At 33.3% G+C, this 21,350-nt stretch overlaps 1 protein-coding gene across 9 annotated transcripts in view; it reads right to left on the bottom strand.

Annotated features, from left to right (window-relative positions):
- Syt14 (synaptotagmin 14) overlaps positions 1 to 21,350 on the bottom strand; it is a 220,810-nt gene that overhangs the window by 139,534 nt on the left and 59,926 nt on the right. For 5 of the 9 annotated variants that reach the window (XM_078022756.1, XM_078022757.1, XM_078022758.1 and 2 more), the window contains 2 exons: positions 20,088 to 20,252; positions 12,931 to 13,146 (listed from right to left, as the gene is read on the bottom strand). In XM_078022756.1, coding sequence (XP_077878882.1) covers positions 12,931 to 13,146; positions 20,088 to 20,252 — 381 coding nt within the window. Of the gene's footprint in view, positions 1 to 12,930; positions 13,147 to 16,520; positions 17,858 to 20,087; positions 20,253 to 21,350 lie in introns of those variants that run through there. The other 4 variants (XM_040277090.2, XM_040277092.2, XM_040277091.2 and 1 more) reach the window with 4 other exon arrangements.

The raw sequence follows: 21,350 nt of genomic DNA, 5'->3' as shown, positions 1-21,350 counted from the left end.
CTACAAACATGTGTCAAATTATACCTAATAAATATATACAAATAGGTATTGATTAAAACTTAAAAAGGATAATAAAGGGATATTATGAAAAACAATATGTCAAACTTGATAACTTAGATGACCTGGACCAATTTCTTAAAGACACAACCTACCACATAAAAGAAGAAATAGTTAATTTGAATAGACCAATATCTATCAAAGACATTTAATCACAATGAATAGTTTTCCAAACAAAGAAAACACCAGGCTCCAATGGACTTATTACTGAATTCTTTTTTTTTTTTTTCTGGTTGTAGTTGAACACAATATTTATTTATATGTGGTGTTGAGGATAGAACCCAGGACCTTGCATGTGCGAGGCGAGCACTCTACCGCTGAGCCATAACCCCAGCCCCTCATTAGTGAATTCTAATAAACATTTAAGGAATAAAAAATATCAGTTCTCGGGGCTAGGGTTGTGGCTCAGCGGTAGAATGCTCGGCTAGCGTGTGCAAGGCCATGGGTTTGATCCTCAGCACCACATATAAATAAAGGTATTGTGTGCAACTATAACTAAAAAGTAAATAAGCATTTTAAAAAATATACCAATTATCTACATCTATTCCAGAATATAGAAACAGAGGGAACTCTTCCTAACTATAAAGCCAGCATTACCTTAGACCAAATACAATGTCTCTCATACAGTATCTTTCATGAGAGATTGGGTCAACATTTAAAAATATAACAATAATGAATTAATAAAAAAAATCAATAAATATAATCCATCACATCAATGGGCTAAAAAAGGAAAATCATATAATGCCATCAGTAGATGGAGGTGGATGGAGATGTTAAGCCATACCAAAACTGCCTTGCCTTACTGACAAGGTTTTATTACTGAGCCACGTTTATCATGTTTGGTTTTTTAACTTCTCTCAGGAAACTCCTCTTGCAAATTATCTCTCAGACTCTCCCCAATCCAATAGCTATGTACACTTTACATCTCTGTAACTCAATAATAGACAAAGTTGAAATTCTTACCTAAAAGACTCCTCAGCTCCCTTACAGCAGACTTCATTTGATGTTTCCCACCTGTTTGCCAAACATTTAAGCTGAGATCCTCAACCCCCATTTTCCACCAGTCAATCTTCATTGTTCCTGCAAAGGTCTCCACATACTCCCAATATCCTTCTCTGGAGGAATACACATACGTCAACACTAGGACGCTGCAGTGATAGGAGTAAGGGGAAAGGCCTGGCACATTATATAGTTTTCCAAGGCTTTTATTTCTATGGTTGTTGATATATATTTTTTATTTTATTATTCAAATAATTTAAAAAATATTTTTTGAAAAGCTGAAAATTTTTATCTGGGTCATATTCTCAAAGCTGAATATTTATACTAATAAATAATATAAATAAGCCTAAAATAAAAGCAGATTTCATGACCCTGCCTGTCCTGGGAATTATTGTCCCATCTCCAATTCCTAGCACCACAAAATCTACCAACAAAGAGAAAAACCTGAAGACTTAAGAAAAGTAAGGACACTGAATAAAAGAGTAAACAAAAATCTTCCAATAACAAAAAGCCTTAGAAATGATGGTTTCACCAGTGAATTCTACCAAATATTTAAGGATTTAACACTAATCATTCTCAAACTTTAAAAAAAAAAAAACTAAAGAGGAAACATTCCCAGAATCATTCTGTGAGGCCAGCATTATCTTGATATCAAAGCCAGACAAAAACACCACAAGGAAAGTACAGACTAATACTCCTTGTAATTTTGATGCCAAAATCCTCAACAAAGTACCAGCAAGCTGAATTTAGTAGCATATTAAAAGGATTTTACTCTATGACCAAGTGGGATTTATTCCTAGAATATAAAGATGATTCAACATACAAAATTCAATCAATATGATAAACCACATTAACAGAATGAAAGGGTTTAAAACTACATGATCTTCTCAATTGATGTAAAAAAGGCACTGAACAAAATCCAGCACGCATTCATGATAAAAGCAGCTAACTGAAGAAAAGCAGAAAAGTATCTCAACATAAAAAAATCTACCTGTGAAAAAGGCACAGAAAACACCATATTCAACTGATGAAAGATTAAAAGCTTAGATAAGGAAAATGGCAAAGACAACTACTTTGTCACTTCTATTCAACAGAATACTGGAATTGCTGACTAGAGTAATTAAGCAAGAGGAAAAAGAAGGTACCCAAATTGGAAAGGAAGATATAAAATTATCTTTGTTCACAATGACATGATCTTATCATAAAAAACCCTAGAGTAACACAAACGTGCTCACACACACAAACACACTAGAATTAAAAAACTAATTTTGTAACAAAGTGGTATACAAAGGAGTATGCAAAATCAACACTCAAAAACTTAGCTTCATCTCTATACACAAATGATAAAAAACCTAAAAAGGAAATTAAGTAATTCTATTCACAATAACAGCAAAAAAGAATAAAATACTTGAGAATTAATTTAACTAAGGAGGTGAAAAACTTAACAGTGAAAACTACAAAACTTTTCCAAAAGAGAGCTATAAATGTTGCTCAGTGGTAGAGTGCTTGTCCAGCATTTAGGAGGTCCTGGGTTCAATCCCCAGCACTTCAAAAAAGAAAGAATAGAAAGAGGAGAAGGATGGCTATGATGAAGAATAATCCCACTTCTACTCACCAATATTTTGCCAAAAGAAATTTAAAACAACTAAATGGAAAGACATACCATGTTCATGGATTAGACTTAATATAAGGTGAAAATAAAACCCAAAGCAATCTACAGATTTAATCAATTTCTATAAACTGCCAATAATGCTTTTTGTATAAATAGAAAAATTCACCTTAAAATACACATTTGTAGGTAAATAGAGTTGGAGAATATCATGCTAAGTGAAATAAGCCAATCCCAAAAACCAAAGGCCTAATGTTCTCTCTGATAAGTGGATGCTGAGCCATAATGGGGGGCGGGAGCAAGGGAAAAATGGAAGAACTTTGGACAAAGGGAAGGGAGTGATGGGGAGGGGGTATGGGGACAGGAAAGATGGTGGAATGAGATGAATATCATTACCCTAGTTACATATATGACTGCACATATGGTACAGCGCTACGTCATGTACAACCAGAGAAATAAAAAGTTGTTCTGCAATTGTGTACAATGAATCAAAATTCATTCTGCTGTCATATATACCTAATTAAAATAATTAATTAATTAAAATCTCAAAGGCCCTCAATTTGAAAAAATAAAAATGAAAGTGGAATGTATAATACTTCTTGATTTCAAACCATATTAGTTATCAAGGCAGAGTAATACCAAAGTAAGTACAAACATACAGACTAATGGAATAAAGACTTCAGAAATAAACCCTCAAAAACATGTTCCAATAATTTTGACAAGTATGACAATATCATCCAATGGGAGGAAGAATCTTTTCAACAAATGGCGAACAAATCCAAAAGAATAAAGTTGAACTCTTAAATAACGAATTAACTCAAACTGGATCATGTCCTAAATATAAGATGTAAAACCATGAAACTCTCAGAAGAAAAAACAGGAAAAGCTTCACAACATTGGATTTGTAATTCTTGGATATGACATGAAAAGTTCAGATAATGAAAGAGAAAGAACAGATAAACTGGGCTTCATAGAAAGTAAAACATTTTGTGCATCAAATAACACTACCAATAAAGTACAAATGCAACCCATAGAAAGAAAATATTTACAAACCCTTGATAAGGGGTTAATATTCCTTATGAAGAGAATTTAAATAATTCCTAAAAACTCAACAAAGAAACAACCTGATTCAAAAACAAGTAAAGGATACGAATAGAATTATTCCAGAGAAGATACATGCATGGCCAATATGTCATGAAAAGATGTATGTGAAAAATTGTTCAATATCACTTAATCATTAGTGAAATGCAAGTTAAAACTATACCATCTCACACCTTGTAGGATAGCTATTATCAAAAAAGCTGAAAATAAAAAGTGCTGTTCAGGCTGTATATAAATTAAAACCTTTGTGCACTACTGGAAGTAAACTGGTTAAGCCACTGTAGAAAACAGTATGGTAGTTCCTTAAAAAATTAAAACAGAATTACCATTATCATCTACCTGTTTTAGTCAGTTTTTTCACTGCTGTGACCAAAACAGCTGAGAAGAACAATTTTAAAGAGAAAAGGTTATTTGGATACTTATGGTTTCTCAGTCTATTGACAGCTAGCTCCATTCCTCAGGACTTGAGGTGAGGCAGAACTGTGGCAGAGGAGTGCAGTGGAGGAAAGCAGCTCAGCACATAGTAGCAGGAAGCAGAAAGAGGCCACATGGGCTGTAACTAGCAAAGCCATGGGGCAGAGTTATATAAACCCTTTAGAGAGAACATCAGAATGCCATGTGCCCCAAATGCTGGATATGACACTACAGGACTTGTTTGCCAACTGGATTTTGGTCTTGCTTTGGTTTCATACCTTGTTTCTATGCCCATTATTTCTTCCTTTTAGAAAATGTTTACTCTGTACCTTTAAATATTGAATGCATGTAATTTGCTTTTGGTTTTTATAGGAGCTCATGCTGAGAGTTTGCAATGAGTCTCACAGAAGATTTTGTACTTGGACTTTTGGCAATCCTAGAACTGTTAAGACTATGGAGACTCTTAGAAATGGACTAAATGTATTTTGCACTGTGATATGGGCATGAGCTTGGGGGTGGGGACATGGGCAGAATGTTATGGTTTAGATGTGAAGTGTCCTCCAAAAGCTCATGTGTGGAACAAAACAAAAAAAAAGTTTAGAGGTGAAATGATTGGGCTATGAGAGTTTTAACCTAACAGTAATATTAATCCCCTGGTAGCTATAAGTGGATGGTAACTACAGGCAGGTAGGCTGTGGCTGGAAAAGGTGGGTCCCTGGAGGCATGCCTTTGTAGTTTATATTTTGTGTTTTCCCTCCCTCCTTTTCCTCGTGTGATGAACTGAGCTACCTTCCTCCACTAAATTCTTGCACAGTGTTGACCTCCCTTACCTTGGGCCCCAATGAATGCAGTCAGGTATCTATGGACTAAGACCTCTGAAACCATGATCCCTAAAATAAACTTTTCCTCCTATAATTATTCTGGTCACAGTGACAAGAAAGCTAACTAAAACCCTACCTACTTCACTTCTGGGTATTTATTCAAATCAACTCAAAGCTTGGTCCCCCCCAAAAAATTTGTACTTCTAAGTTGAGGGGCATTATTCACAATTACTAAAATGTAGAAGTAATCTCAGTATCTCTTGACATATGAATGAATAACCAAAGTGGTACATACATCTAACAGAATATTATTTAGCCTTACTTTTTAGGAAATAAATTCTGACACATGTTACAATATGAATGAAACTTCAGTGCAATGTGCTAAGTAAAACAAGTCAATCACAAAGAAAAATAGTGTATGATTTCACCTATATGAGATAAAGAAGCCAAATCATAAAGACAGGGAAAAAATGCTGGTTTCTAGGAGTTAAGGAATGGGGGGAATAGGGAATTACTGTTTAATCGATGTATGGTTAAGATCTGCAAGATGAAGAGGTCTGAAGATGCACGACAAGAGTATGTATTTAACACTAATAAAAACAACTACAAAAGTACATTATGCTACTTATATTTTACCACAACTTTAAAAAATGGAGGAAAAAAGAAGAAATGAAATTATGATACATTGCTACAACATTGTGGGGAGCCATTCTCACACGTGATTGGGCAACTCCCTGTTTGGGTGTGAGGCGCTCTGGCTAAACTGTGTCGGAGCTTTCCCGACCCTCTCCTGGTGCGAGAGCCGGTCCGTGTGGGGGTGTGACTTGACCACTGACCCTGGGGCCAATCACTGACCCTGACCTTGGAGTACTGCCCCCCTCAACCTTCATTGGATGGAATTCTCCCCTGAATTTCTTGTTCCCCAATAAAAGGCTACTCCCTGGCGTGCTCTCTCTCTCTCTCCTGCTAGCCCTGAGTAATCCCTGCTGCCCTATCGGGTGGTTCCAGGTGTGAGTCAGAGAGAGAGCTGTCTCGGACCTGGTCATAGAAAAAGGTAACTGAGTCTGTGTGTTTATTTCGATCTCACTAGCTAACTTTTATGCCAAGAACCTCTTTAATGAAACCAGTGCGCTGGTCGCATGGTCTTTAAAATGGACCTTAAAGACATCATGCTGAGTAAAATAAACCAGACATAAGAGGACAAATATAGTGCTATTCCACTTAAATGTAGTACCTAGAATAATCACATTCATGGAGAAAGTAGAATATGGTTATCAGGGGCTGGAGAGAGGAAAATGCAGATTTACTTTTTTAATGATTTCAGTTTCAGTTTAGGATTATGAAAAAGTCCTGGAGATGGCAATGACTGTATGCAATGTGAATGTAATATAATACCACTAAACTGTATATTTTTAAAAAATTATCAGAATGGTTTTATGTATATATATTTTACAATAAAAATTCAAAGTAAAATTAATTTTTTAAGATAAAAATTCAATAGTATTGGGAGAAATAGATCATTATATAAAAAGATCTTCAAATGCTAACAAAAGTCTTCAAGATCAATTACCCTTCTAATTGGTCCTATTTAAAAAATATTCACACACAAGAAAGAATACTTCAAAAAAGAAACATTCATCAACAAAAAACTGAAATCAAAGAAAAAGTGTTCCAAATATCTAAATAAATCATATAATAAATTTAACTCTATTCTAAGTCACTAAATTTATATCAAAAAAATTCTGGGAAATACAGATAGAATACCCTCTTCACAAAGAAACTACAGAAATTAGAACAAGCTAATTTATAAATTAGTTTAAAAGTTCTTAAAGAAAACATAAACATAAAATCATTTCTATTAAATATTAAATTATTATTTAAAAAATAATTTTAGTTGTGATGGACACAATACCTTTATTTTATGTATTTATTTTTTAATGTGGTGCTGAGGTTCTAACTCAGTGCTTCACACATGCTACGTAAGTGCTTTACCACTGAGCTACAGCCCCAGCCCCAAATATTAAATTATTTTTAAAATATAATTTTTAAGGAAACAAAAAGTGTTTTATGGCCCTAATTTTAAGCAATAAGAGAATAATTTTAAAAGAAATAAAGAACTATGTTTTAGTGACCCTAATTTTAAGATAACATCAAAATTAATTGCATGAAGCTCCTGATGTAAACATAAGGGAAAAGAATGACAGGGATATGTATAGAACTTATATATCTCTAAGACACAGCGATACTGGAAATTATTTTTAATAGTATTTTAAATTAACTTTAAATAACACAGTTTTAATAATATTGCTTTCTATAATATATAGATATAGCTTGGTAATCTCTAAGGTGAATTAAGAATGAAAAGCTATAAATAACAAAGACATTCCAATAATTTTACACTAAATATGATCTTTATATTTACTAATATGAAAATGGAAAGTATTAATTAGCATGAATGAAACTTCAAAGGCTGGTATAGCTCATCAATTTAAATATCAGCAAACTATATATGATTCTTTTTGGTTTCGTTTTTTTGTTAACAGGCAAAGTACAGATTTATTGAAGGTGAAGGTAAAAGTAACATGAGTTGGATGAGCAAGAGAGGCTCAAGGACTGACCATTTTAAAATAAGATATATTAATAATAAAATATCTTTAATTAAGAATGACACAGTAAAAATAAAATTATGAACAAAGAGTTAAATAAATTATTTTAATGTTTATTTTTTCCTACAAAATATTCTTGAAGATATCATTCCTTTTTGTAGTTTCCAAAAATAAAAATAAAAGATTAATATGGCCACCTAGAGGAGAAAACAAAATCAACAAGTATGCCATCACATTTTTTGTTGCTTTTTTCTGACTATCTGGATTTCAGATTTATAATATAAAAAAAAAAAACTGAGGGATCATCTTGATGAAATAAATTTAGGGAGATATTAAAATAGCAGAAGCCAAATAATATGAATTTTGTACTGGATCTGACAAGTATAGTTCTTAATAACTTGCTATGAGATTCTGAGATTAAAAATTATCTGACCCATCTAAAATTTCCTCATGGCTGTAAAAGGGGGATAATCTTACCTACCATAATGAATTGTAGAGAAGACTAAATATAACAATGCATACATACAGGCACATAGTAGGAGCTCAATAAATGGTAGTTTTTACTACCTGGTTAAAGTTCTCCTGCACTGGTCTCTATTCATAGAGTCCCTATTCAGGCTCTCCCTAACCCAAGACTAGCAGATTTACTTCCAATATTGGCTGTTCCAAAGGTTCTGTACTGGAATTAGGGTGCTGAATACTGGACTGAAGGTTCTTTATTAACATTAATGAGATAGTACTATGTCACTGAAAGATGTACATTTTAAAATAGTTTTCCTTCAACCTTATAATTCTCTTTGGTTATCACCTCAACCTATGGTAGTTGAGTCTAATCTTCATAAATGTAGGTAACAATAGTATGCAGAAAAAAAGGGTACAGAGCACTAAGGAGAAGAATAGCAAACTCTCTTCATGTCTTTACTTGTGCCTTGAGAAAATGAACCACATCCTACCCAGGAAACTGTTCCCAGGAGCCTTCTGCAATCAGTCATGTAGTGAGCAGTTTCTGAAGAGGCAGCTCTGCAGGTGTGTAAACACCTAGTAGAGTAAAATGTGTATTCCCATCCTCCCCAAATACATACCAGAAGAGGGTAATTATGGGCAGGTGGGAGAGAAAAGGCAAATAGTTGGTTTATAAACCCCTTTAACCTACTTCTCTTCCTTAAAGTTGATAGGGCAAGTAGTTGATAAGAAAATGTAGGCAGCAAAAGTACACTTCTTTATCAAGTATTCTTTCCTTAACAACAGTCAATCTCACTTCTTTATTACTCTATCCTATTATATTGAAAGTTATTGATCAAGTTCTATTGGAAATGGAGGCTTACTTGCATTCTCAAAATTGCCAGTCTCCCCACCCTCCTTAAGTCTCTCCTTCTATGGATAATAAAATACAAAATTCTCCTGATTCTCTTCTGTATCTCTTTTACTGTCTCTTCTGTTTCTTTATGTGATATTTTCTCTCCATAATCTCTCCCTTCTTTTAGGCCACTCTTATGATTTCTATGACTAAATATATATAATATGAGAATCTTTCTCCCTAACTCCTTTCATGATTGCAAACTCGATAAACATTTCCAATTACTTAAACGCTCTGCCTTACCACATATACAAAACAACTATATATCATATCTCCTACTTACTCCCCACTTCCAACAAAGAATGGATCCCTCTCCAGGTATGACATCATTATTCTCCTAATCATATTTGATAGAACCTAGCATCCTCTTTTTCTAAATATATTTAGTTCCTTAACTCTATAAATTCTATTACCTTAATTTCTGTTCCATCCTCCTATTGCCACTACTATAATTAAAATTTTTATCATTTTCCATACAGACTACTCCAAAGACCCACTTAATTAATATCATTTCCTGTAGCCTTTTTGCTGCTAAATTAATCTTTCTAAAGCACATCCCTGATCATGGTTTCTAGTTGAAAAACATTCAGTAACTTCTCACTGCAGAACAGATTCAACCCAATCTTCTTAGTCAGGAAGGCACACCAGGTTTCAGCCCTCATTTCCCTTTCCCATTTGTCTCCTATTCTCTCATATATACACTATATGCATATATACCCCTGTTTGAGTCAAGTGAACTTTTCTTTGTTCCCATATTCACTACATTTTACCACTTTATATCTTGGAGTTTATAAAAGTCTATCTTAAATATCTAGACTTAGTCTTCTCACCAACTTTCTCCCCATTCTTAAAAGCTAAAGCCAAATACCATTTTCTCTCTGAGGATCCTTCATTTTTTCCCCAATGAATGTTATTTCACTTCCCTCCCTAAAATCTTCTAGCACTTTGTAGTACTTCTGCATCCTTGTCTGTGTGTTCATAATGTACTCTCATTTGAAACTGCTTCACCTTAAAATTCTGAACTCTGAAATATGCCTTTCTATTCTTCTCCAACTCCACTGAGCCTGTTTTGGGCTTTGATCTTTCAATAAGCAATAACTGATGATAAACCAGGCATGGTGGCACATGCCTGTAATCCCAGCAGCTCAGGAAGCTGAAGCTCAAAGGATCTCCAGTTCAAAGCCAGCCTCAGCAAAGTGAGGCTCTAAGCAACTCAGTGAGACCCTGTCTCTAAATAAAATATAAAATAGAGCTGGGGATGGGACTCAGCGATTGTGTGTCCCTGGTACCAAATAAATTAATAACCTAGGATATACAAACTATTCTCTCAATCTGTTGTTATCTTACATTAACACTTGGTTCTCTTCCCATCTTAAATCCCAATGACAGCATTTTTAAAAAGATATTTCCATCTGGATAATTCACAGGCACATCAAACTGAACATGGCCAAATTAAGTATCTTCTCCCATAAACTTACTTCTCTAATACTCTGAACTAAATTTCTTGATTCTTTTTTTTGGGGGGGGGGTACTGGGGATTGAACCCAGAGGCACTTACCACTGAGCTACATCACCAGCCCTTTTTAAAAATTTTATTTGGAGACAGGGCCTTGCTGAGTTACTTAAGGCCTTGCTAAATTGCTGAGGCTAGCTTTGAACTCATAATCCTCCTGTCTCAACCTCTCAAACTGCTAGGATTACAGACATGCGCTACCATATCCGGCCTAAATATCTTGATTCTTCACTCACTGTACACATTTAATTATTCACCAAGACATACTGACTTCATCCCTATAGCTATGTATGTTTCATCTCTAAATTTTCGCTAGTAAAAGTGTAATCACTATTTAACTGTGCCTCTTCCTCCTCTTGTTCTTCCAATTCTTCTATTATAGTATTTAAATAATGTTCCCTAAAAGCATTGATCTGAAAGTGCCATAGAGTCCTACCTAAAAATCTTCCAGTCTTCCAGACTGCCAGAACACTGGCGTACTTTATATAAGACAATATTCAAACTACTTAGTGGAGCAGTCAGCCCTATTACCTGCCACTTCTCCATACACAGATCCTAAGTTAGAGGCCCTGAAATACATTTTGTTTTCATGATTTCATAAAAACACTATTCTGTGACTGTTTATACAGTTGTCACCCAAGTCCAGTTCACCTAGACTTCATCCCCACCTCCCAAAGTTTCCTCCACCATATTTCTACATTACTTTGTTCATGTGGCTGCATAACTGAATTTCCTCCTCCAATTTGTAGACTTTTTGTGAGATACAAGCTTGTTTTATATTTATCTTTATATACACAGTATCTAGCATAATAAAAAGTTTTCAATAAATGTTTTTAAACTAATGAATCTAATTTGAGAATACTTAAAATTAATCTACTCTGAGTGTTTTGTCAAACAATTTCAAGTAGAAATTTGTAGGAGTTCTGATTAGGTATCTAGGGAAAATGAAATGAAGTGACTCTCAGACAAGTGGACCAGTTCCAGAGCCATGTCAGAATAATAGGACTATGTCGAAATACAATCAAGACAGCAGAGAACAGAGTGTGAGGGGCAAGAAGGAGTGAGTAGGGAAAAAAAAAAAATCCTTAACTGCATCTACAGAAAGGAAACTATCTAGGGTCACAGACCCCAAACTCAAGCCTTGCTCATGACTACTCATTACCGTCACCACCACTGTGCTTTCACTACCCCCATCTTCAATTATACTGACTGATAAATTACCTACTAGGTACCAGACACTAACTAAAAACTGTACTACAGATATCAATTGATACTCATGAGACAATCCTACCAGATTGGTGTTAACCATGTTTTAGACACAATGAAACACCTAAAAAATTGATGATAGGTTTCCTAGCTAATATGTTAAAAGATAGCCAGAATGTCTACAAAGGTCAGCTTTTAAAATCCATTCTTTCTGCTCTATTATTCATTTGCCAGAGGTACACATAAACTGGGGACTGGGTTTACTGCTTTGTACTATTTAGATATATCTGATACTTTTTATTTCTTCCTTTGTGTCTCTTAATAAACCTTCTAGATAATAATCATTTTGTATTTGGTTAATTTATTATATCTATGTATTAGCAAAAACAAAATTGAGGCATACCAATTTTCAGTTAGCAGGAAGCCAAAAACAAAAATTGATGATCCGGCCCCTTTGACAATTTAATACTCTTGGGTAAGACTTTAATTGCTAGAAGGAGTCATATATTTCATCATGTGTTCAAGCAAGTGAACAATGTATTTTTAATGTGGAAATATTTTAATTAATGGCAAAACCTTTTTATTTATATTACAGAAAGATATAAAAAGATTGTGTTTTAAAGTCCAGGTCAGCACATAAAATGAAACCAATTAGAGACAAAATAGTCCTTAAAATTAATGAAATCCTTGAAAATCCCTTAAATTGCTTTTAAAGCATCATGTAATATAGTATCAGCCCTCAAAAAATTCATCTCAGAATATCTTTTCCTTCTGCACAGAACAGATCACAATTTTTTCTGCTGCATACCATGTGAAGCATCTGGCTGATATTCAGGGGCATACTGAATGAAAAAGCTGACATTAACATACTGGAGTCATATTCAACACTGTGAGGTACATAGATGCTATAAGCTTCTGTAACAGTATATGAGAACTGATTCCACCCATGTGAATACCACATTCATTTCTTCTATATCATGCATGTTAGGCATATATGTTCATTGTGAAATGAGAGCTACAATCTAAATATTACTTGTATTATTCAGTGTTTTACTTTTTGGTGTTTCAGTACTAGTTTTGATTTATAGCTTGAGCCCAATGATTTCAATAAATTATATTCTCACAAAGGTGACTCTGATGTCTTCTTGTTTACTGTACAACCACTGATGCTTACAATTTTAGATGTAAAAAAGAATCTAAGATAGTAATGTGTCATTTAAAAACAAAAACAAAATAAACTGTCTTACCTTCGTCTATTGATGCTTCACTACTATATCCATCATACTCTGCAGATAAAGGACTGTATTTTTGTCTTGTTTCCCAAGCGTAGTTCTTTTTTCTAGAATCTACCAACTGTAGTCTAGAATTATGTGTTCTGGATAAGGCCTCATGATATTTACCCAGTGCTTCATCTTCACTTTCAGAGGATGAACCATGCTCATCTTTGTCCATATAGGAATTATCTATTTGGAATGACAGGAAGAGGAAATGATCATTTAAACGCAATAAAACATTATAAATTTGCTAAAGGGAGTTCATAACCCACTTGAATCTAATGTATGAAATATGATATGTCAAGAGCTTTGTAATGTTGTGAACAACCAATAAAAAAAAGAAAAAAAAAGAAATTTGCTAAAGTTTTACATCCATATGTATGTGACACACATATACATCTCAGCATATAGATGAAATCAATTAAGAGATAATCCTTGAAATTATTGAAATCCTTGAAAATCCCTTAAACTGTCCTTTAAAGCATAGTGTTTTATAGGTGCATACACAAACATACATACACACACCCTGAATCCCTGAATTTTCAGCTTTAGAGAAATATAATTTTTCATGTAAGACATCTAAGCTTTAGATTTTTATGTTTTAATGGAAAAAAATCAATTTGTGTATTTTAATTCTTTAAATAATCTTAGTCCCAGGAATTTTTCAATCTTGAGACATATAAAGGAAATTACAAACCTTTTAAAAGGATCAGTAATAAACAAATGAAGTTATGGTTGCTGTCAGTATATAGAGATCTGATTCAAATAGTTAATAAGATACATTTTTTATTTTCATTTTGGACAATAATTTCAAAACTGGCAATGCTCAGTACTACCAGTGAAACAGAAATGGGCAGACATAATTATTGGTGAAATTATAACTGGTACAATTTTTTTTTTTTTGGTACTGGGGATTGAACTCAGAGGCCCTCAACCACTGAGCCATATTCCCAGCCCTTTTTTGTATTTTTTTTAGAGACAGGGTCTCACTGAGTTGCTTAGCACCATGCTGTTGCTGAGGCTGGCTTTGAATTAGAGATCCTCCTGCCTCAGCCTCCCAAGGCGCTGGGATTCTAGAGAACAGTTGGCAAAATATATCTAATTCTTAAATCTGCCAAGTGTCTTTGATTCTTTTCTAGGAATTTGCCAAATCCATTTCTGAGAATTCAGCCAAAGAAAACTGACAGGTGAACAAAGATATATGTTTGAGACAAGTCACAGCATTATGTTTAATAGCAGAAGAAAAACAAAATAATATATAACCAAAATGTCCATCACTGGGCCTTGGTTAATAACTTATAATGTGTTTATACAATGACATATTTACTATACAGTCTTAGAAGTAAAGTGGTAAATTTATAAGTACTCACAGACAATAATTAGAACATCATGTTAAGAGAAAAGAAGAAGTTACATCATACAAGGTATGGTTATATTCCTATCATATCACACACACACACACACAGATGCACATACATTCTATACACTCCTTCATGCAATACATGTACACAGACATTCAATCTATGTCTGGAAAGATATATACTAAGCTGCTAAGATTTATTATCTGTGAAAAGTGGTATTACTAGAAAATTTTTACTTAAATATACCTAAATTTCAAACAAAATTTTCAAGAGATATAAATTTTATATTATTTTTAAAATCACTAGCAGCAGTTAGAATAGTTCATGATTTCATAAAACGTATTACTCATTGTGTAGCCAACAGTCTCATGTGACTATTTAAATTTAAATTAGTTAAAATTAAACAAAATTTAAAATCCCAGTTTCTATACTATCAGCCACATTTCAAGGGCTCATAGTCACATATAGCTAGTAGGTAATATAAGGAATAATGCCAACATGCAGAACTTTACCACTGAAAGTTCTACTGAACAGTGTCAAGAAGATGGCAGAGCTGGTCTAGAACCACAGCCTTCTGACTATTCACAGTTGTGGGCACTTTGAAGATACCACAGTGGTGGGTTTAAGGCAGCAGGAGGACTGAAGCCCTGTGAAGGCACCTACCCTGTAATCAAACTTCATCTATTATAAAATGCTACTTGAAGTAGCCTTATATTCAGAAGTAAAAAAGAAAACTCTTCCTCTTTATTCTGTATCTTATAACTCCTATGCCAAGACCTAAAACACAGGTATTAGTAATACTATAGTGTGGCTAAAGATAGGATTAATCTGTGGGTCAAAATACTCTCAAAATGATTTTTGGAATACAACATGTTTAAGTTTAGTACTAACTATACTCAGGAAGACTCGAGGGATATTTGGTTTCTTTAGGTAACAACATGCTTTCTAATGAAAACAAAGCAAAACAAAATTAAAAACCTTGTTTTTCTATGTATAATAGATTCATTACTGATGTTTATCATATTGTTATTTTCTGAATAAAATATTATGTAAAATATTTTACTTTGTTTATTTTATTTATTTTTGCTACTTTGAATAATAAGGCTACTAAACCAGAATTGCCAAAAACTACTGAATCTCACATTCAAAAACTACTATAATAGACTGTTATTTTATAAGAAAGTTAATTTACAGAAAATTCCAGATGAATATTTCATAAAAATCAGTGTATTTTTAGTCTTGTGATTAGACCCGCAATAAATGGAAATGACAAAGGATTATCAGAAGCATATTGCAGTTAATACAGTATAAACTGCAATGATGTTTTGAAAATTTCACAAATACTATGGTGGAAAACTACAAATGTTTACACAGAATTTTAATTCAATATAAAGAACTTATGAATAATAATTTATTGTTCATGTATACTCATTCTGAACTAAGTAGTCATAAAATTTTTAAAGTATGGCTAAATGAATAAATACATATCCTTAAGCATGTTATTCAATAAAATAAGATCTGCTCTCAAGGAAAAATAGAAAACATTTTATTTAAATTCTTACTAGGGCAGATTTGAAGAACAATGCTGTATAAAGGACTTATGAGTTAAACATTTAAAATACCAGTAGAGGATACCAAATAAACTGACTAAAGCATACACTTTCCTGAAGAAAACCACAGAGTTTCTGGTTGTAAAACAAATGGCCATTAAGAAAAGTTAGGAGGCAGGGGATATAGGGCCTGGGTTCAATCCCTAGAAAAAAAGAAAATAAGGAAAAAATAGCTGGGTGCTTACAATCTCAGCAATTCAGGAGGCTGAGACAAGAGGAACCAATATCAAGGCTAGCCTAGGCAACTTAGGGAGAAACTATCTCAAAATAAAAAATAAAAAGCACTGGGGATGTGTCTCAGTGATGGGAGTGCCACTGGATTCAATGTCAGTATCAAGGGGAGAAAATATGGCCAAATGATGTAGGAATCAGCAGCCATACTTTGTGGTATACCAATAACACAAAGGCTCCTGAAATGATTCTTTTTTAAAAAGACTTTTAAATATTACCCAGTATGAAGATTCAAGAAATTTTTTAATTAGATACACAGGCACAGACAGGAAAGTTAGGAAATTTGGATATTGTTTTCCTAATCAAAAACAAAAACTCAGGAGGAAATTTAATCACTCAAACCAACATTAGGAGACCTCACCTTTTTCTGGTACTATCTTAGAATATTTTTCAACTTTACTCTTTGCTGTTCCCTTCTTGGAAGAATTGGCTTCATTTTTCTTTGTTTTAATGTCTCCTTTCATTTTGTGGTATTTTGTTAGGTTTATTTGTTGATTGATTTTTCCAGAAAACTTATTTTTAGAATTAGTTGATGATGCTGGATACATATCTTCTTTCATAGTAGGTTTCTGTCTATTGCTTGTCAAAATATCTTTTGGAGAACATTCATTCCCTTTGAATTCTTTACCTTTAATATGTTTTTCAGCTTCCTCTGAATGATCAGAATGCCCTAAATCAATAAGATGTTCACTTTTATTGAAATGGCCTATTTTCTCTTGATCTCGTCCCAAAAACGCATATTGAGATTTAGCATATTCTTCTCTTTTATGATTATCTGTAACAATATATTTCTTTTTTTCATACAGTATGCTTATTCCATTGGTGGTATTCTCATTTTCTTTCATTTCTTGATATCTTACCTCCCTTAAATCATTCTTACCATCATTGGAGATTCCTAATTCAATTTTTTTACATCTGTCAATACTTTCAAGTCCATGACAAGTAGATTCAGGTTTTGTATTCTGCTTCATAACTGAGATCCCATCATTTTTCATGTAGCCTTTCAAAGAAGAATCACTACCATTACCAGTTTCTTGATACTCTGATAGAGTCTGTAGCCTATCATTAGTGTGTTTAAATAATCTTTCTTCATGCATTCCTTGCTCTTGAGAAGCAAAAGTATTATTACAATTTATTTCCTTTGCTCTGTGCTCTAAATTGGACTGTGTTTTCTGACAAGCAGTGTTGTTGGAGACTTCTGGTAACCTGGTATTTTTTGACTCAGAAGTATTCACAGTTTCTTCTGTGGCTGAAATTTCCTCTTCAGGGCGAAAGCCATTTATCATACTTGTTACCTGCTCAGCAACTGAGTCAGTTAAAGCATAGCTGACCTCCCCAACAGCAGTGGTCAAGTCTTCTACAGCACTACTGATTGTGTCCACCAGGGAGGACACTCCCCGCAGATTCTGTTGAAAATTTTTGAAAAATGCCATTTTCTAATTTCTTGTTCCTAAAAGGTACAACAATGGAATTTTCTCTTCTCAAAATATCAACTACTTTGGAACTTGGATTTAATACTTAAATGTTGCTACTCCTTAGCTCAATTAGTATTTCATACAGTGCCTTTTAATTTTTCTGTAAATTCATAAAGCATTGGTAGAAATATGTTGAAGTAAAGACTCTTCAAAAACAAATCAAACCACTTGGTTTAAATGTAATGACATTTTTTTCCCACTCCATAGCTATCACAACAGCAGCAAGATAATATTTTCCCCTCAAACACTATTGGTTTTTATTCTATACCTGAAAGAAGAATATAAAAAGGATTTTTATTATGTACTTTCAGTTTATTTATTAATAGTCTACATAAGGGAACTATCCTATTAACAAACTACCAACATCATTTCAAATAAAAAATATTATGGGGAAAATACATTGACAATTTTGCACAGAGGTAAGAATGAGAGAGCAGGTGCAGATATCTATTGAGTGGCACTTTAAAGTATTATAACGTGAAAATTTTATCTTATTTGATTTTATAACAACTCTATCTGATAAATATTCTTCCTATTTAATAAATAAAAGAAAAAAACAGGACTCAGAAAAATTAAGATAGTCCCTGACACCTCAGCTCCTCAAGGTCAAACTTGTTATATTAACAGTAAGGGAATATTTAACTTTTCTACTCTAATTTGCTTACAGGTTCACAGTGGGGTTTTCCAGAGACTATATAACAGATTGAATGTAGAAGCAGATACCAGAATTCAGCTGTCTCCCATTATGCCAGTTATAATAAATTTCTTTGTTTTGCAAGAAAATGTAAAAATTTAAAAAAATTCTCACTCTTTTTTTCTAAACTTTTCTTTTAGGTTTTGGAAAATACATAATTTTTTAAAATATTAAGAATGTTATTTAAATTACATGCAATAGCCTTTTAGTTTTTTTAATTGACAAGATATATTTTTAAACTTTGTAAGTTTTAACTTCTAATATGGCCCACGTTAATATATATAACCCACATAAATAAAAGCTCTTCAGGGTCCTTAATAATTTTTATGGGGATAAAGAGAGTTTATTTGACCAAAGAAAAATCAGAAATGCTGAACAAGAGAATGAACAACAGACACTAAAAGAAATATCTTTAACCAATTCATTCATACAAATGATCAAAAAGCAGGACTGAGCTAGGCTTGGTAGTGCTTGCCTATCACCAGGCAACTTAGCAGGCTGAGGCAGGAGGACTGCAAATTTAAGGCCAGCCTTAGCAACTTAATGAGGCCCTGTCTTAAAACAAAAGATAAAGAGAAAGAGGAATGTAGCTCAGTAGTTCATCATCAGTACCAAAAAAAAAAAAAAGCAGGAGGTATAAGAAACACTGAAATTAACCGAGTCAAAACCACATGAAGTATGACCATTTCTAACACAAAATTCACAAACTATAATTTAATAATTAATAGACTTTTATAAGTAGGGATTATCACCACTTAAGTTATCAAAGTTGAAAAAAAAAAGCATGTCTCCAACATATGTATACAAACAAGAAAGACAAGGCTTCTCTGCTATTACTCATCAAAGCTATTACTCATCAAAACTTTTTTTTTTTTTTGTAATGTGGATTAAAAAACCAGGGACACTTAACCACTGAGCCATATCCCTAGTCCTATTTCACTTTGAGATAGGGTCTTACTAAGTTGCTTAGGGTCTTACTAAGTTGCTTAGGGCCTCACTAAGTTTCTGAGGTTGCCTTGAACATGGGATCCTCCTGCCTCAGCTTCCCCACTCCACTCGCTGGGATTACAGGCGTGCACCACCACGACAGGCACTCATGGAAACTCTTCTAAATTAAAAATTTTATCCTTTATCTTTGGAAATTGAAAATTTAAAAATTCTTATTTAATAAAGAAGCAAAAGAAAAACCCTGCAAAAAAAGCTTTGCAAAAAATAAAGAATAACATCATAAACTGCCTTCCCCAATATGTAAATACTAAGTAATATAATGCCTATAGTGCCAAGGGAGAGAGTGAACACTGCTTTTTATAATCAGAATTTATCTATACATTAAATTAGTAGGAAAAAATCACCTCCTCCAAGCAATAAAATTATCCAGCAGCTGAAAAGTATACTGCAGGTAAAGAAAAAGTGTGACTAGTATCAAAAACTTTCTGGGGGTATGGGGAGAAAGCTCTCTAGAAATCTATGTGACAATGTATTTGAGCTATATAAAGTAATCAGATATCTCTTTCTTCTAAAAGCATATATTATAAATGAAAAATAAAAATGTTATTTTGTGATAGTAGACAATTCATCTTTATGTAATAACTTAGCAATTCATAGTCAAAAGACAGATGTCTGAACATAATTTATTCATTTTTTACAAGGAAGAGGCTCAAATATAAGTTTATTATATGTCAAAGCCAATTTTCTTATTGTATGTATTAAAATGAATAAAGAATACAGATAAAAAGAAAAGAAGTAATATGATACTTACACATTTTGTCTTGTGAATTCTTCCTTGTATTGTATCCTGAACCAAGATCTGGAAACCCGCCAACATTTTCAAAACAGAACTTCTTATTAATATAGAGAAAAAGGAGCAGCATCAAGATAATAAACACCCCAACAGCTGACAAAAATCCAACTGCCTCTGGAGATACTAGAGAAAAAAAAGTCACAGCTGTAAGCATTTATTTTTCTTTAAGCTACAAATAAAAAGGAAACCCTCATACATAAGTTAGATTAGTGCCTTATTTGAACTATATTTTTAAATCATCATAGTTTAAAATAGTTTATAAAAAGAAGCCCAAAGTTTAATGACAGCTGTTAAATACAATCAACAGCACTCATTCAAATTTTCTAAAAGTTTCTCTATAAATTATGTCAAAACAATTTTAAAAGAAAAACAAGAGTCTACAAAATAGGCAGTTAGCAAATGTTTAATCCATTGAAGAGTATTACAAAATTTTTAACAAGAATCAATAAAAACTATTTCTTATGTACAAGAATTATCAAATTCATGAGAATATATTATTATTTAAAGTTCCTGCTTCCTTTTCAATATATACTCTAGTCAAAGGGGATCCACAATATTGCCTTAGAATCGGCAATATTAACTACCACACTCCTTTTTTGGTTTAGCCTCTTCCCCTTGCCTTGAATAGCTAACACTTCTCTTTTCCATATCACACTCATTCACTCAACCAACAAATATTTTTGGAGCATCAGCCATACACCATGCATAGTTATTTACACATCTCTCTGCTTTTCTCGAACAATTTGGTGAAAACAGTTACAATGCAGCATAATAAAGGTTACAATTGGAGAACAATAAGAACCCTGAGAACTACATCCAGTGTTGAAGGATCAAGTAAGCTTTTCTCAAAGTTGTGACCTCCATGATTATATTTTAAGAACCAATAAGAATTAGTTAACATTTCAGGCAAAAGGAAGAACATGTGTGATGTTCTAAAGACAAGAGATCACTGTATATTCCAGAAACAGAATGAAACTGCTCTGATAACTACCAAGACTCTCAACAAAATTTGGTCAAAAGAATACATGAAACCACTTGGGGAGATTGTGTAGAGTAAGAACAGATAAAACTCTCCTGCAACTTCAACCCCCAGCCATCTCTCTTTCCTTTCAACTTCACTCCAGTCACTACACCGGTCATTTAGAGCCAAATATGAACTAAATTTTTGAATCTCTAGTACCTAACAAGTATTAGGAAGGAATGTCAAGTCCCAAATATCCC

The sequence above is a fragment of the Ictidomys tridecemlineatus genome, chromosome 10 (assembly GCF_052094955.1).
Source record: "Ictidomys tridecemlineatus isolate mIctTri1 chromosome 10, mIctTri1.hap1, whole genome shotgun sequence".
NCBI classification, from domain to species: domain Eukaryota; kingdom Metazoa; phylum Chordata; class Mammalia; order Rodentia; family Sciuridae; genus Ictidomys; species Ictidomys tridecemlineatus.
Note: the sequence above shows the minus strand (reverse complement) of the source record. Positions and strands in the feature narration are given on the sequence as shown.